This window comes from Alternaria hordeiaustralica (genome assembly GCF_023758085.1).
Source record: "Alternaria hordeiaustralica strain BMP 2776 chromosome Unknown scaffold_1, whole genome shotgun sequence".
NCBI classification, from domain to species: Eukaryota; Fungi; Ascomycota; class Dothideomycetes; order Pleosporales; family Pleosporaceae; genus Alternaria; species Alternaria hordeiaustralica.
The window spans coordinates 2,598,051-2,612,069 of NW_026056773.1; the positions used below are offsets into that span (position 1 = coordinate 2,598,051).

Here is a 14,019-nt window from a genome sequence, read left to right on the forward strand (position 1 = left end):
CTCGCTCTTCTTTTAGTAATCTTTCTTTCCCTCTTATTACTTAATACTTTCCAAGCCCAGGTGGCTTTTCTTACTACCAACATGACGTCCGGTACTGTCTCTTCCCTCGTTCTCCTCCTCTTGAGCTGTACACAGGTGTTCGCTCAAACAGGACAAACGCAACAAGTGTCTTACAACCAAGTTCTTAATCTCAATGGCGATGTAAGTAATTCATGTTTGCGAATAGCCGCAATGGCATCGGACTAATGGATGTAGATGAAACTCAACTCATTCCAATTCCCCGACCGCTCTAGGGTCGAGACATTCTCCCAGAAACAGCAGCAGATAATCGTTAATCAACAAACACCTGCCATCCCCGCCAACCAGGTCACAGGAACGACTGGTCAGTCTTTCGTCGCTGTCTCGCCGCAATCCATGATCATCAGCACAAATGGCGCTACCGATCTAGTTGGTGGCCAGATCGAGATGGCCATGACCATGCAGAACTTGCAGGGCGCTGCGGTGCAGCCGGACAACACCTATGTGGCTATGCTGTCACCCGACCGTCAGTCCTGGATGATCCAGGAGACTATGAGGAGTGTCAACACCACTGATATGACGGTCCGCATGGTCAAGCGTACTCAGATGGACGGTGAATACATGGTTGTTGGCCGCCAGACTGTTGAAACCAACACTCTGGTCACTCCTTTCGGTAGTGATGGCAGCACCTCAGTGGCAATTCAGGGTACCGGTCTGCAAGAGAACGAGTTCCAGGATGGCTTCAGGATGTCTACCCGTGCTACTCAGCCCATGACCATGAACGTCGATGTCAAAGATGGTGTTGACTCTGGTATGCTTGCTGCTCTTCAGGGCCAGGCCCCGGTCAACGACTACCGTTACTCGGTCACAACCAACCTGGCTGCCGTCACTCCGGATCTGAACCAGCAAGTCACCGTCATTCAGATGCCCCGTAAGTCATTGTTCCTTTCATTTGCATCTGAGGCTAACAGAGATATAGTCAACCCTGTCCGTATCCAGAAGATGATGCAAGCCATGGGAGTCCCCCCTACTGGCCAGGTCGCAGTCGCAGTCGCCCAGCGCGGTGTTCTCCAGAACCCCGGAGGTGCAACAGGGAACCTCGGTGGAGCCGCTGGTGTAGCCGCTACCCAGCGCCGTGGTCTCAGCCGCGACGAGTTCAGACAGGAGGTCGCCCGCCAGATCCAACAAGGCACACCGCAGACCGTACCGCAGGGCACACAACAGGGTACACCTACCAACGGCAACAACCCTGTCGCAGCTCAGCTTCTTCTTGCGCCTACCTTCACCCCAATCCAGGCCAATGCCGTTCTCGACCAGACCAACATGCGCATTGCCGTTCCCGTCCGCCAAGTTGATGGAGAGTACATCCTTACGATGCAGATGATGGGCGGTGCGCAAGCCGCTCAGCCCGCCCAAGCCCCTCAAGCTGCCGCGCCTCAGCCTGCCGCTGCAGAGGGACAGACGCCCACTGCTGCTGAGCCTGCTACATCTTCTAGTCTGACGCCTGCCGGTGAGGCCCCCGCAGCCGCTGCTAGCCCAACCGAGCTTAAGCCAACTCCTGAGGCCGAGAAGCCAACAGCCGAAGGCGCAAAGCCAGCTGCTGAAGGAGCAAAGCCGTCCACTGAGGGTGAGAAGAAGCCATCGACCGAAGGTGAGAAGCCAGCCCTTGAAGGCTCCGCCTCAAACAGCACCTTGGCCGCCAAACCGGAGCGCCGCGCGGAGACCAAAGCCTCCAGCACTGACAAATACGGTGATGTCAAGGCCCCCAAGGGTATGATCATTATGACCATGAAGGAGGTTGACAGCATGGTTGCCGCCGTTACTTGGGGTGGCCAGGTCGCCATTACCAAGATGATGAACGAGTACGTCAAGGAGCAGACTGGCAAAGGCATGGCACCTATGAATGCTACTGAGACTGCGGCGGGTGGTGTCAAGATTACCCTCTGAGCTGGATCGATGTATGGATACGCGGTAATGCATGGGTAATGGTGGCTGTGTTCCCATGTCGAAGAGGGAAGATGGTTGTTAATAGTATCGTTAGTTGGGACTTGATGTCCTTTCTTCCGCATGGTCGGAAGGTTTATTAGTTGTACATAAAATTGACGAACAAAAAGCGTGCCTTCACGTTCTGCACGCATCTGGCTCGAAGCTGTTCATGAAGATTCTCATTGTCGCCATGGCCTTGTGTTACTGGCTTCTACATTTCGTCGCATGCGCCGCTCGGCTACATGAGCTCCCTTTCTGTGCAATGAGAGAAGAGAGACTCTAACCCTCACTCTTTCGATGATGCACCCTTCTTCTCTTCTGTCGACTCGCCTCCCTCCCTCTCTTTCCTCCGTTGTGCAACATCCCAGTTGTAAACCCGCGCGAAGGCGACCTCGAGTGTCTGTAATTGTGTCAGCTGCATACTCTCCAGACCACTTGGAGAATACGTACTGTGATCTGTTCACGTAGAAAGTCCAAGTCCTCCTCACAAGTGCCCAGACTCTGTTTCGCGGTCGACAGTTTCGATTGCAACAGCTCTTCGGCTTCGGGTATGGAGTATGAGAGCATAACGTTGGCGCCGAGCCACAGGTAGACTTCGTCGGTAGGGGGAACTTCAGCTTTGGCGTAGAGTGTGTCGTTGAGTTCGAAGGTGGTCTCGAGAGGCTCTGCGTCGTCTTTCCGCGACTTCAGGAAGCGCACTGTCTCGAGTGTCTTTTGGATGTCGGGGATCTTGTCCTTGAGACCTGCGGCTCGCCGTTGGGTGTTTTGCTGCATGAATTGGTACTTTCTGGGGCGGCGTATTAGGTATCGCTATCTATAAGGAGGTGTCTGGCTGGGTTGGGCGTACGAGATCATCTCTTTGAAGTTGTTGATGGTCTTCTCCACATCTGCGCGGTCGGTGACATAGTCCTCAACCTGCTGATGTTAGATCCACGCATTCCAAAGGCGGAGGGACTTCGAACCCGGTCTATGAAGGGCGCAACGGGTATACCGCGAGGGTTCGCTGGGAGGCTGTCAGAGATGTGTGAGCGTATCGGCGAAGTTGGGAGGCATACTTTCGGGACCACTACCAGATGATTAGCTATAGTTTGAAGAGTTGCTGCAGTACTCACCTCCCACCTTTGGCTACATCAGCCATTGCGAATTGAAATTATATGCGTCAGCGTCGTTCGCGTTGCTCGCGTTCAAGGTTTCGCGTCTCGGAGAAAATGCCCCGCTATGCCCGCGTTCCTTGGCGGGACAGCTGCCCCCTCCGCCCCTCCGCCCCTTGAGACCCCAAATCCCTCCGCCCCGCCCCAGCGTTCTTCACATCTCGCCCGTCGCCCGACCTGGCTAGCCGGCTTATGCAAGCATACCGGCCGATCTGGCTAATAATATATGATCTCACCACCTAGCATCGCTTGCATGCCACGCCCCTGCCGTACGCCTGGTACACTACTGAACGCTACACGGGTAGCACCTCGTTATCATCAGCATCAGGATTACGAAAAGACTCCATTCTCCTGGGATTCGATGGGAGAGCACGGATCCCCCTATCCGCAGCTAGCCGCCACGATAATGAGGTCGTTGTACATACAGCACGGCAGCTCGACGGCCTCGGGTTCGGTCATAATCAAGCCAACTGCCACATCTGTGGCTGGAGCTCATGCAGTACGTACCTCATCCACTGGTATCCCATGCCTCTATCGCATACACGGATAGCAAAAGGTCTAGCGCAACGGGCGGCCATACTTTCTGCCCTATGGAGACAGCAATCCGCAGCCCTGGTCGTCTCATCGAGGACTATCGAAAACTACTGCAAGGCTAACATCATGTAAGATGCGACCATCGATGCCTGTGAACTACTCAGCCAGGCAAAACCGAACCAATCGCTCCCCGTCCCGCCAACTCCTCGTCGCGCCATAAGGCTGTCGTATCGTTACAAGCCACAAACTTAATCATCGTAAAGAAAATATGGGCTGTATTACGCTCAAGGCTGCGACCAGCGGTTGCAGCCGCCACTGTTGAGTGCGCTTCAGGAATAGCTGCTTACGGCCTTGCAGATGCGCGTTCGGACCTCCTCACTATTCTCCGAGCATATCATTCTGGCGTATCCTCGCCGACCAAGCGTTTCTGCCAGCGCATTGGACCATTGCCCGTATCCTCGATGCATGCCTCCGAGTCGAATCCATTGGTCAGCGAATACTGCTACACTGTACACTGGCTAACCATTGCTTTCTTTCGTCCCGAGCTGAATACGGATTGAACAACGCAAATCCGTTCAGGACACACGGCCTAGTAGCGTTCGGGTCTTCGCAGCATGAGATCTAGTTCTGTCTCGTTAAGGCCAAGGATAGCACTTATGCTTCATGCATCAGGGTCACATCCTAGAAGTGATTATAGATCGGCAGATATGTTTCGATCGTCCGCTTCTGGAAAGCTACTCTGCATCAGAGAAGGAATTCGATATTGATCATCGTGGTGATCATCATCATTCAGCCCGCGGCGCATGCGGCGATGCAGCTGTCAGACCGGTTCTCGGGACTGCAGGTCGGATTGGCTCTGATCGACATTCCTGCTCTGGGCGTGTCTTGACTTCATGTACCCACGTCACTCTTGGTACCGTTGCAAAAGAACATCTGCAGTGAGATGGCTGAGTAGCTGGTCAGCGAGGCGCCCTGCACATTACTGTGATTGCATGACGTGGCGGGCGCTCGCTTGCCAGCTGAGGAACGCGGGAGCGATGTGACAGCCAACTTTCCACTTGAAGCTTGACTCAGTGGCAGGGCTCAGGTAGCCCCGTAATGAATAACGTACGGTGAGATGCGGACATCCTGCTGCCCCGCGATAGCGAACTTGAGCGCTTCCGGGGTTTTACCCAGGATGCTTGCGGAGTTTGGAGAGTGGCAGGCGCCCGGCAACTTCGCTCCAGATACCATGTTTCCGGAAATGCACCTTGGACGCTGTGCGACGCGTGAGATCAGGGTTTATGACTGCATACATTTACTTGTGATAACAGTGTTGCAGTCACGTGAACCGGAACAGCTGAGTAGATGCTTGGCTGTTTGCGGGCAACGGGAATCGGAAGAAGGGACCACTGAAATGTTCCCAATCCGTCGCACAGCACGGTTCAGTATGCCGAGAATTAACCTGTTCTGCTCAGCTTGAAGTACATCCCCACCACAAACCTCCAAGCGAAGACGGAGGGATGCGCCGCATCCATTGAGAACAATGCGTAGGTCACCATGTGCGAAGCACGCATTTATCGGACGTCATTCACTTTGCACCGCGGCGATGCACGAAGGGTTAGCAACTCGCTAGCTTCTCGATCCGAGATGTGTAATGCGGTACCCTATAGTGGTCAAAGTATGGAACTGCAGTTCGCGACTTTCCCGTTTCGGTACCGGGCCGAAAGAACGCTGAACAACAACATAGGCATCATCAAGCTCAGTATCTTTTGCGAACCCATATTGCATCTCAATTTATGCAGGGCGCCACGAACCAGGCCCCTGATGCAGAGTCGCCAACCAAACCACCGGCCAGTCATTCAGAGCCTCGCACGTCGGTCCCGAACTTCTTCATATCCAGAAACCATGTGCAGTAGAACGCCCGCTATACGATGGCTGATCGTCCGGAGATGCAAAGATATGTTTGCAACCGCCCAACGGCGTTCCCGTCGGACCGCTGTTGCATTGCGCACGGGAAGAGACCCTTCACTGCGGACTGGGGCCATCTGGATCGTGCTAGACAAAGCTTAATCTATCTCGCATGAGCGGTTGTGTGGTTGACGGGATAACGGGTAGGTTATCGACATGTGCGATTTGAGGATCGAACATGCACGGATTTATCCGCGAGTCGGGTGGTTCGTTGTACCTGCAGCCACCTGGGTAAATAGATCAGAACACCCTTGGTCCCGGCGGAGAGAACTGTCAAAGGCGTGGCAAGACATGGATGTGGGTTGTTGGTGGGACCTGGGGTGGTTTCACGTCTACGCGGGTCTACGATCATGTACAGGGTTGATTCGGAGATGGCGCTGTCATGCAAGCAAGTAACTGGAGGTATTACATGTCGATTACATATAGGGTCGTGGGGGTGATATTTGGAATCCCAACAAATGCAGAGACCATGAGCCTGGGCTTGAGGCTCTTCATGAGACCATGGTTGTCGGACTGTGGAGCCGGAGGCAGTTCTCAGGGGTCAATGTCTTGACTGGGTGGCCGAATCTTGGGGCTATAATCAAGTCACCTATGCGAGAGCAAAGAAGGCAGAGTGTGGAAGTAGCACTGAGGAAGTAGGACAAGGCGAGCAAAGCAGCACTGCCATGGTGGTGAGGCGAGGCTGAGGGTCATGAAGGGCAGACGAGGCAATATCACGATGCAATGAAGACCAGATGTTATGAACAAACCCTTGCCATTATGGGTAAACCAAGCATTAAGTACAGTGTAAAATCATAACGTGCGTGAACATGAGAAAAAGCGCAGCGTGTGCGTAAAGTAAAAGACAAATGAAGCCACAAGAAGGTAAAATCCCAACGCCATCAAGTCATGACAGCTTCGCCAGCGCCATGCCAAAGACAAGTAACCGAGAGCCCAACGCCAACATCTCGATATTCAACACTTGAACAAAGGAGATGCATGCAATTTGCGATATACACAAAGTCTATGAGGGAATGAATGCGAGTCAAAGCTTATAGCTTGAGACCTTGCTGGATGAGCTTGCCTAGTGTGACACCCTGATATGCTGTTAGTATGTCGTTGAGGAGATGGTAGGAGTGGAGTAACTTACGTGCTCACCCTTCATCATAGTGAAGTGGTTACCGCCCATGACGGCGTATTGGAAGTTCTCCTTGGGGAGGAGCTGTGCCCAACCGTTGTCGGAGAAATCGGTACGGTTGTTGAGCAGCCACTTCATGGGCGCTGGGTCCTCTCCCTCACCTGGGGGAGGGCGGGGGTCCTCAGGGTTGGGGCAGACACCGTCGGTGCACCAGATGGCGAGGACAGGAGGGGCGATTCTGGGGTTCATGGGCTTCGGGTCGTAGTCCTTGAGGTTCTGGATAGCGGACGCGAAGTGAGGAAGAAGCCAAGAGGGAGTACCGCCGGGCTTGCCAGTACCGAGAAGGCCTATCTGATCGAAGAAGATGTGGAGACGAGCGGGGAGAGGGTCAAGAGCGACAGGGCATGGGGCATCGATGAGAACGAGGTTCTCAACTTGCTCTCCGGAGTTGACGAGTTGCTGAGCAACCTCGTAGGCCATGACACCACCAGCGGACCATCCACCGACGATGTACGGGCCCTGAGGCTGACGACGCTTGATCTCAGAGAGATACAGGCGAGAGACACCTTCAACACCACAGCTCCACTTCTCGGGGCACTTCATGAACGGGCAGTTAAGTCCGTACACAGCCATGTCGGTAGAGATGTTGGGGATGGAGATGTAACTGGTTGCGCTGCCGGAGCCATCAGGGACCAAGAAGAACTTCTTGGTGGCGATCTTGGGGTTACCCTGAAGGAGGACAGAGGTGGCCGGGGGAAGGTGGGAGACATCAGGAAGGGAAGCGAGCTTCTTGTTCACCTCAGCGAGTTGAGGGGGTTGGGCCGAAACCTTAGCAGCGGGTTTGGCAACCTTGGCCTGCTGCTGCGGCTTGGGGCGCATATCAAGAGCAGTCTCGATGTCTTTGATGGTGACATTGACAGTGAGAAAGTCAGCAGGAAGATCGCGACCGGTAGCCTCGCGCATGGAGCCGAGAATGGTGAGACTCATGAGGGAGTCCATGCCAATGTCAGTGAGGTCGAGGTCATCGGTGATCTCAGAGACATCAACACCCATCTCTTCGGCGACAAGCTTGCGCGCGAGACTGGCGCCAGCCTCGGTGGAGGTCTTGACTTCTTCCTCGCCATCCTCGCTACCTGCTGAGCTGGCGGGTGTGTCGTCATTCTCTTCGGCAGCCTCGAATGGGGTGGAGTCGGAAGGCTCATCGGAAGTATCGGAGGAGTCGTCCTCAACAACGACAGCGCCATCGTATTGAGAGAAGTGCTTCTTCAATTCTCCGACCGTGGAGCAGTCAGTGAAGAGAGTAGAAGGAATGTCCATGTCAAGGTCCTCGCGGAACCTGGCGGAGATGGTCAGAGACAGGAGGGAATCGACACCGAGGTTCTCGAATGCAGCCTCGTCGACCAGCTCAGACATGTCGACATCGATCTCTTCAGCCACGATCTTCATGACCTTGGAGGTGACACCAGCGGGTGCGGCAGTCTTGACAGCCTTCGCGGCCTTAGCAGGCTTAGCGGCGGCTTTAGCGACAGGCTTGGCTGCCTTGGTGGCCTTGACTGGTGCAGCAGCGGGAAGCGCCTTGGGGGCAGGCTTAGCGGCAGCCTTACCGGCGGGGGCAGCAGCGGCCTTGCCAGAAGGTGGCATCATGATGTTGAGAGCGCGACGGGGGATGTTCTGGAACTTGAGGCCCATGACCATACCGATGATCTCAGCGCCGTCCATGATGTAGACATCACCGACGGAGATGTTGCCAGGAGCAGGCTGCATGCGGACGTAGGAGCGGTACTTCTTCTGGGGCGAAAGCTTTCCTGCAATCTTGATCGATCCCCATCCGTGCGAGATGTAGACGGAGTTCTCAGAGTCAAGATGGTCGGAGGCATTGACAATGAATCCCGAAAGATGTGCCAGAGAGTCGATCCAGTATGGTGAGCACAAGAATTCTCCGTCGGCCGCAGTGGTCTGGAATTGGACCTGAGCGGTGGCTTCGGTCTCCTTACCGTCAAGGATGACTTCTTCCATGCCGCGGTAGTTGTCGGCGTAAGTTACAAGAGCCTTGAAGAGCTTGTAAGCCATGCCACGGAGAACCTTGTGGGCGGCACCAGTCTGGAGCTTCTGCTCGAGGCTGTTGATCTGAGCCTGCACCATGTACTGAATGCGACCCCACTCTTCCTTCCAGGCGTCGATGGACTCGTACTTGACGATACCGACAGCATGCTCAGCAAGGACCTTGGAGCCATCGGCAGAGACAGTGCGGAAGGTAATCTGGACTTGATCAGTCTCTAGATCTGCGTTACCCTCAATCTGCAAGTGCTGGCCACTGGCTGGAGGAGGGTACTGAGGAATGAGGGTCTTGGTGACCTCCATGGAGCAGACGTTGAGGCCAGGAGTGGCGGTGCCAGGACGAAGCTGCTGGTAGAGATAGTCCGCGACAGTCATGGCCTGGTCAGCGTAGAGAGAAGAAGGCGTAAGAGGTGTGCCATTGACCTGATGACCAGTGATGGTGGCCTTCAGCTTGGGGTCAGAAAGATCTGACTGTACGACAACAGTACCAGAGTTGGCGTGGAGCTCTTCCCGAACGATCTTGTGGCAGGAGGTAGTGGACAACTTGGATGGAGCATCCATAGCTGGCACAGCCTCAATGGCCTTGACGGCGGTGGGAGCTTCAAGGACCTCGCCCTTGGTAAGGGTCCAGTTGTTGTGGTAGTCGAGCCAGTACTTCTTGGAGTCGAAAGCGTATGTGGGAAGAGTGTACATCTCATGTGCATCATTAAACTTCCTGTGGTACTCGTTGAAGTCGACGTAGACACCAGCAAGGTAGAGGGTAGTGATGCTGTTGGAGAGAGTCTTCCACGGGTCCTCGTTGCGGCGGAGAGATCCAGCTGCGACAGGTGCTCCACCAAGGGAAGACTTCACCATGCCACTGCAGACAGGATGAGCACCGACTTCGAGCCAGGCAGTCTTAGCATCGAAGAGCTTGTCATTCTGACCAGTCGTGAGAGCGGTCCAGAAGTTGACAGTCTCACGGGCGTGGCGGGCCAGGTAATCCGGACCAATGATGCCAGCCTCGCGGATGATCTCGCCAGTGAGAGGCGACATGACCGGAACGACGGGGGCGTTGAATGTGACAGATGCAGCTGCGGCCTTGAACTTCTCGAGGATGGGCTCGACCTGGGCTGAGTGGAACGCGAAAGGAACGTTCAGCTTCGTGGCCTTGAAGCCCTTGGATGCGAGCGCCTCGTTAGTGGAGTCTACCAGATCAACGGTACCACAGAGAACAGTCTCTTCGGGACCGTTCATGCAGGCGATCTCAGTCATCTTATCTCCGAGAGCGGCGGTGATAGCTTCAACGCTGCCCTTGACGGCAAGCATGCCGTGAGTGTTGGCAGTGCACTCCTGTTCGAGGAGTTGAGCACGACGACCGACGAGGAGAACCATGTCGCTGGCAGAGATGACGCCGGCAACGTGAAGAGCAGCGTATTCACCGAGACTGTGACCAATGACAGCTACTGGCTTGACGCCCCAAGAGGCCCACATGCGAGCGAGGGCAACCTGAATGCAAGCCATACCAAGCTGGACGACGACCGGAGAAAGAGTCGCGACGTCCGTACCTGTCAAGAGAGGAAGGATGGATGGAAGGTCATGCATGCGGGCAACCTTGTCGAGCTGATCGATGTCGATCCTGAAGGTCTCGAGATCTTCGTAGAGCTTTTGACCGAGACCTGTGTACTGGGATCCTTGACCAGTGAAGGTGAAGGCAGTCTTGGTGGGAACCATGGGAAGGGGGCTGTAGGTGTCCTTAATCTGAGCCTGGAGACCGTCCTTGACCTTGGAAATGTCGGACACACAGAATGCGACGCGGTAGTTGTGCTGAATGCGGCGAGCAGTGGTGGTGTATGCCAGGCTGGGGAGAGTGACAGAGGGAGTCTCATCGAGGAATTGCATCAGGTTGTTGATGTTCTTCTTGAGCGAGGAGATGGACCTGGCGCTGACAGTCACCATGTGCATGGTGCGGGGGTCAACACCCTTGGGGGCCTCAGGAAGAGGCGCATCCTCAAGGATGACGGCAGTGTTACCACCGGCAGCGGAGAAGTTGTTCAAGAAGATCTTGCGCTTCTCAGCACCGTTGCGGGGCCATGGAACTTGGGTGGTCGAGATGTGGACATTGCGCTGGCCGAGATCCTTGGGGAAGGTCTTGTTCATGACACCCTTGATACCAACATTGGCAGGAATGGCGTTCTTCTTCATCATCATCAAGACCTTGACCAAGGAGTTGATACCAGAGGCAGCTTCTCCGTGACCAATGTTAGCCTTGATCGCACCCAAATGGAGGGTTTGTTCAGGGCGACGCTGGCGGTGGCGGGGGGCAAAGGCGTTGGTGACGGAAGTCATCTCAATACCGTCACCGGCCTGAGTACCAGTTCCGTGCATCTCAACGTAGCTGATGTCATGAGCATCGACACCGGCGTTAGAGAGGACCTTGTTGTAAAGGTACTCCTGCGCTCCGGCGTGGGGGTGGGTGATGGACACAGCCTCAGCGCTGTGGTTGGTAGCGGCGCCAAGAATACATCCGAGGATGTTGTCCTTGTCGGCAATAGCGTCTTCGTAGCGCTTGAGCACCACTGAACCACAACCATCACCACGGCAGTAACCATCGGCGTCGTTGTCATAAGTCTTGCAGCTGCCAGTCTTCGACAAGAACTGGCCCTTGCTGAGACCGGAGAAAATGTCGGGGTTGGTAAGGACGTTCAGACCTCCAGCACAAGCAGTGTCGCAGTCACCAGCCCAAAGCGAAGTGCAGGCAAGCTGAATGGCAGCGAGCGAAGACGAACAGGCAGTGTCAACGCTGTATGATGGGCCGGAGAACTTGAAGTAGTAGTTGATGCGACCGGGCGCGAAGGCGCGCACACCACCAGTGATGAAGTAGGTGTCAATGTTCTCAGCTGCGTTGATCTCACGCCAATCGTCGGAAGTCTGACCGTAGAAGGTACCGATGCGCTCGAGCTTCGTCGATGGGGTGCGGTTGGGAACGTATCCAGACATCTCGAGAGCCTCGTATGCGGTGGTAAGGGCAAGACGGCCCATAGGGTCAGTCTGGGCAGCCTCACGAGGAGACATGTTGAAGAAGCGGGGGTCGAATAGACCAGGCTCATCGATGAAGCAGCCGAAGGGCGTGTGGCTCTTGTTCTTGCCCTTGCCAGTAGGATCGCAGTGAGCCTTTGCGTCGAAACGATCCGAAGGCACCTCGCGATGGACGTCGAGACCCTTCTCGAGGAGGTCCCAGAGTGCATCAGGGTTGGCAGCACCGGGGAAACGACCCGACATGCCAACGATGGCGATCTTGTCATTTTGGGTGCGACCGCGGCTGTCATGCTCAGCGGCCACCCAGGAAGTGTGATCGCGGGCTGTGACCGATGACTGTCCACCACTCTTCAGCGCGGAAACAAGGCTGTTCGTGATGGAAGTGACACCGATAGCGGATACGGAGCAGTCTTGGCTAGATGTAGCAGTGACCTGAGACACAACCTCAGAGAGCAAGTTGTCCCATCGAACTGACTCAACAAGGATCTCGCTGAGCGCAGTTCGGATGAGGTCCAATGTGCTTGTGGCAGTGTGGCACTCTCCGGTAGAAGCGGAGTGCACCAGAGAAAGCGGACGGAATTGCTGCAAATGCCTGGTAGCATCCTTGTCGAGAATCTGGTCGATATCGGCCTCAGTGTAAAGGTGGGCAGCATGGTAGGGAGCGTAAACCGGGATGGATACCCGAGTGCAGCTCTTGAAGGCGTCACTCTGGAGCAGGCGCTTGGTGGTGGAGGGCGGGCCGCTGATGGTCAGAGCCATGGTGCTAACGGCGCTAATGTAGGCTTGCGCCAAGGTCGGTATCCGCTGCTCCTGGTGGAACGCAGTAATTGCGTCTTTGGCGGCCTTCTCGGAGATGCTAGTCACGATGGTGGACCATGTCTCCTTGGGAATAGGAGTCTGCTCTAGCGCCTCCTTTGCGGCACCAACGACGGTGCCGGTGCGGAAAGCGATGCGGACGGCCTCAATGGCGAGGGGAAGAAGCTCGCTCAGGGATCGCGCGGAGGCAACAACAGATCCTGCGAGCAGACCAGTGCAAAGACCGACAACTCGTGTGTTTGCCGGGTTCTTCAGGTCTGAGGGATTCTCGGCATAGTATCTAGACAGTTAGCAAAGTTGGCTATGATGCGCAGGTAGGTACTGACCCAATGTAGTGCGACAGCTGCGCAATGGTGACCATGCAGCTCTCTAGCTGAGGAACCTTCAGTCCCTTAGCATAGTATGCTTCGATAAGATCCCATGTTGTCAGAAAGTTGGGAATTTGGTCTCGCTGTGTTCGTGGCAGCTTCTGCACCTCTTCGCGGACTACTTGACTGACTCTGTCGAGAAAGCTCGTCAGGGTCGAGTTGTTCTTCCAGGTGCAGGCCTTCCGCAGGAGCGGGTACTGGTCGGCGGTTTGGTCTCCGAAGATGAGGACGTTCATGATGGCAAGGGTATAAAAGAATTAATAAAAAGTTGGAAAAATAGTAGAAGTTAGTGCCGTATACGGCAAAAGATCCTCACTGAAGGAGGATGTGGTAGTTGATGGATGGACTTCAAGGTTGAAGTATGGCAAGGGTATTCGATGGAGAATGGAACTCTGATCCAGTAGAGGAGTATGGTACTTGGTGTCTGGGTAGTGGCCCAAGAAACTGGATGAGAATGGATGGGATTGAAAGTCTCTTGGGTCTCGAGGTGCTCCTATATGTATAGGACTAGGAGGGGATGATAGGCGTAAGATGTCAAGAAGGTGGTCAGGGCGTGAATCGCGCGATGACAAGCACAGTGGATGCCGGATCTGTAACATCCATGTATTGCGGAACGAAGTACTGCAGAAACATATTGACGTGAGAGCGAGAGTGGACCGCGGACCACTTCCTGTCTTGGATAGTCCAGCCATGCTCCGAGGGTTAATGGCGTGCAGGTGCCGGGTATGTCGCCGAGTGCCTCCATACCTATTGATAGATGGCGCATGCTAAGTGTGGAGACCAGCGGCTGAGGTATTGAGCCAATGCGTCGCGGATGATAGCAAACATGAGACGTGGGGACCTGGATAGTAGGGGCGCTGTCTCAAATTCGGGGTTAGTGTGTCGGATCCCCTCCCATAAGCCGGGGTCGATAGACATGGCGTCCGTGGGTTCTACTATCAATTACAGCATCTTCCAAGCGAGTTCAGGCTTAGGTGTATGCAGTCAGGATGAATTGATGATG

The 14,019-nt window shown here is 54.9% G+C and overlaps 3 protein-coding genes across 3 annotated transcripts; 1 reads left to right on the plus strand and 2 right to left on the minus strand.

Annotated features, from left to right (window-relative positions):
* Window positions 1-81: 81 nt before the first annotated feature.
* Window positions 82-1,965, plus strand: J4E84_000814 (uncharacterized protein; the record flags this gene model as incomplete). Its single annotated transcript, XM_049383449.1, has 2 exons — window positions 82-201; window positions 256-1,965. The coding sequence occupies 2 exons, from the start codon at window positions 82-84 to the stop codon at window positions 1,963-1,965; spliced, it is 1,830 nt and encodes a 609-aa protein (XP_049248967.1).
* Window positions 1,966-2,290: 325 nt separating this feature from the next.
* Window positions 2,291-3,142, minus strand: PRF1 (peptide chain release factor 1; the record flags this gene model as incomplete). Its single annotated transcript, XM_049383450.1, has 5 exons — window positions 2,291-2,404; window positions 2,455-2,791; window positions 2,852-2,919; window positions 2,967-3,015; window positions 3,117-3,142. 5 exons carry the CDS (start codon window positions 3,140-3,142, stop codon window positions 2,291-2,293), a joined length of 594 nt encoding a protein of 197 aa, XP_049248968.1.
* Window positions 3,143-6,670: 3,528 nt separating this feature from the next.
* Window positions 6,671-13,252, minus strand: PKS1 (Type I Iterative PKS; the record flags this gene model as incomplete). The annotated part of the gene is made up of 3 exons (XM_049383451.1): window positions 6,671-6,715; window positions 6,769-12,928; window positions 12,975-13,252. 3 exons carry the CDS (start codon window positions 13,250-13,252, stop codon window positions 6,671-6,673), a joined length of 6,483 nt encoding a protein of 2,160 aa, XP_049248969.1.
* Window positions 13,253-14,019: the final 767 nt, after the last annotated feature.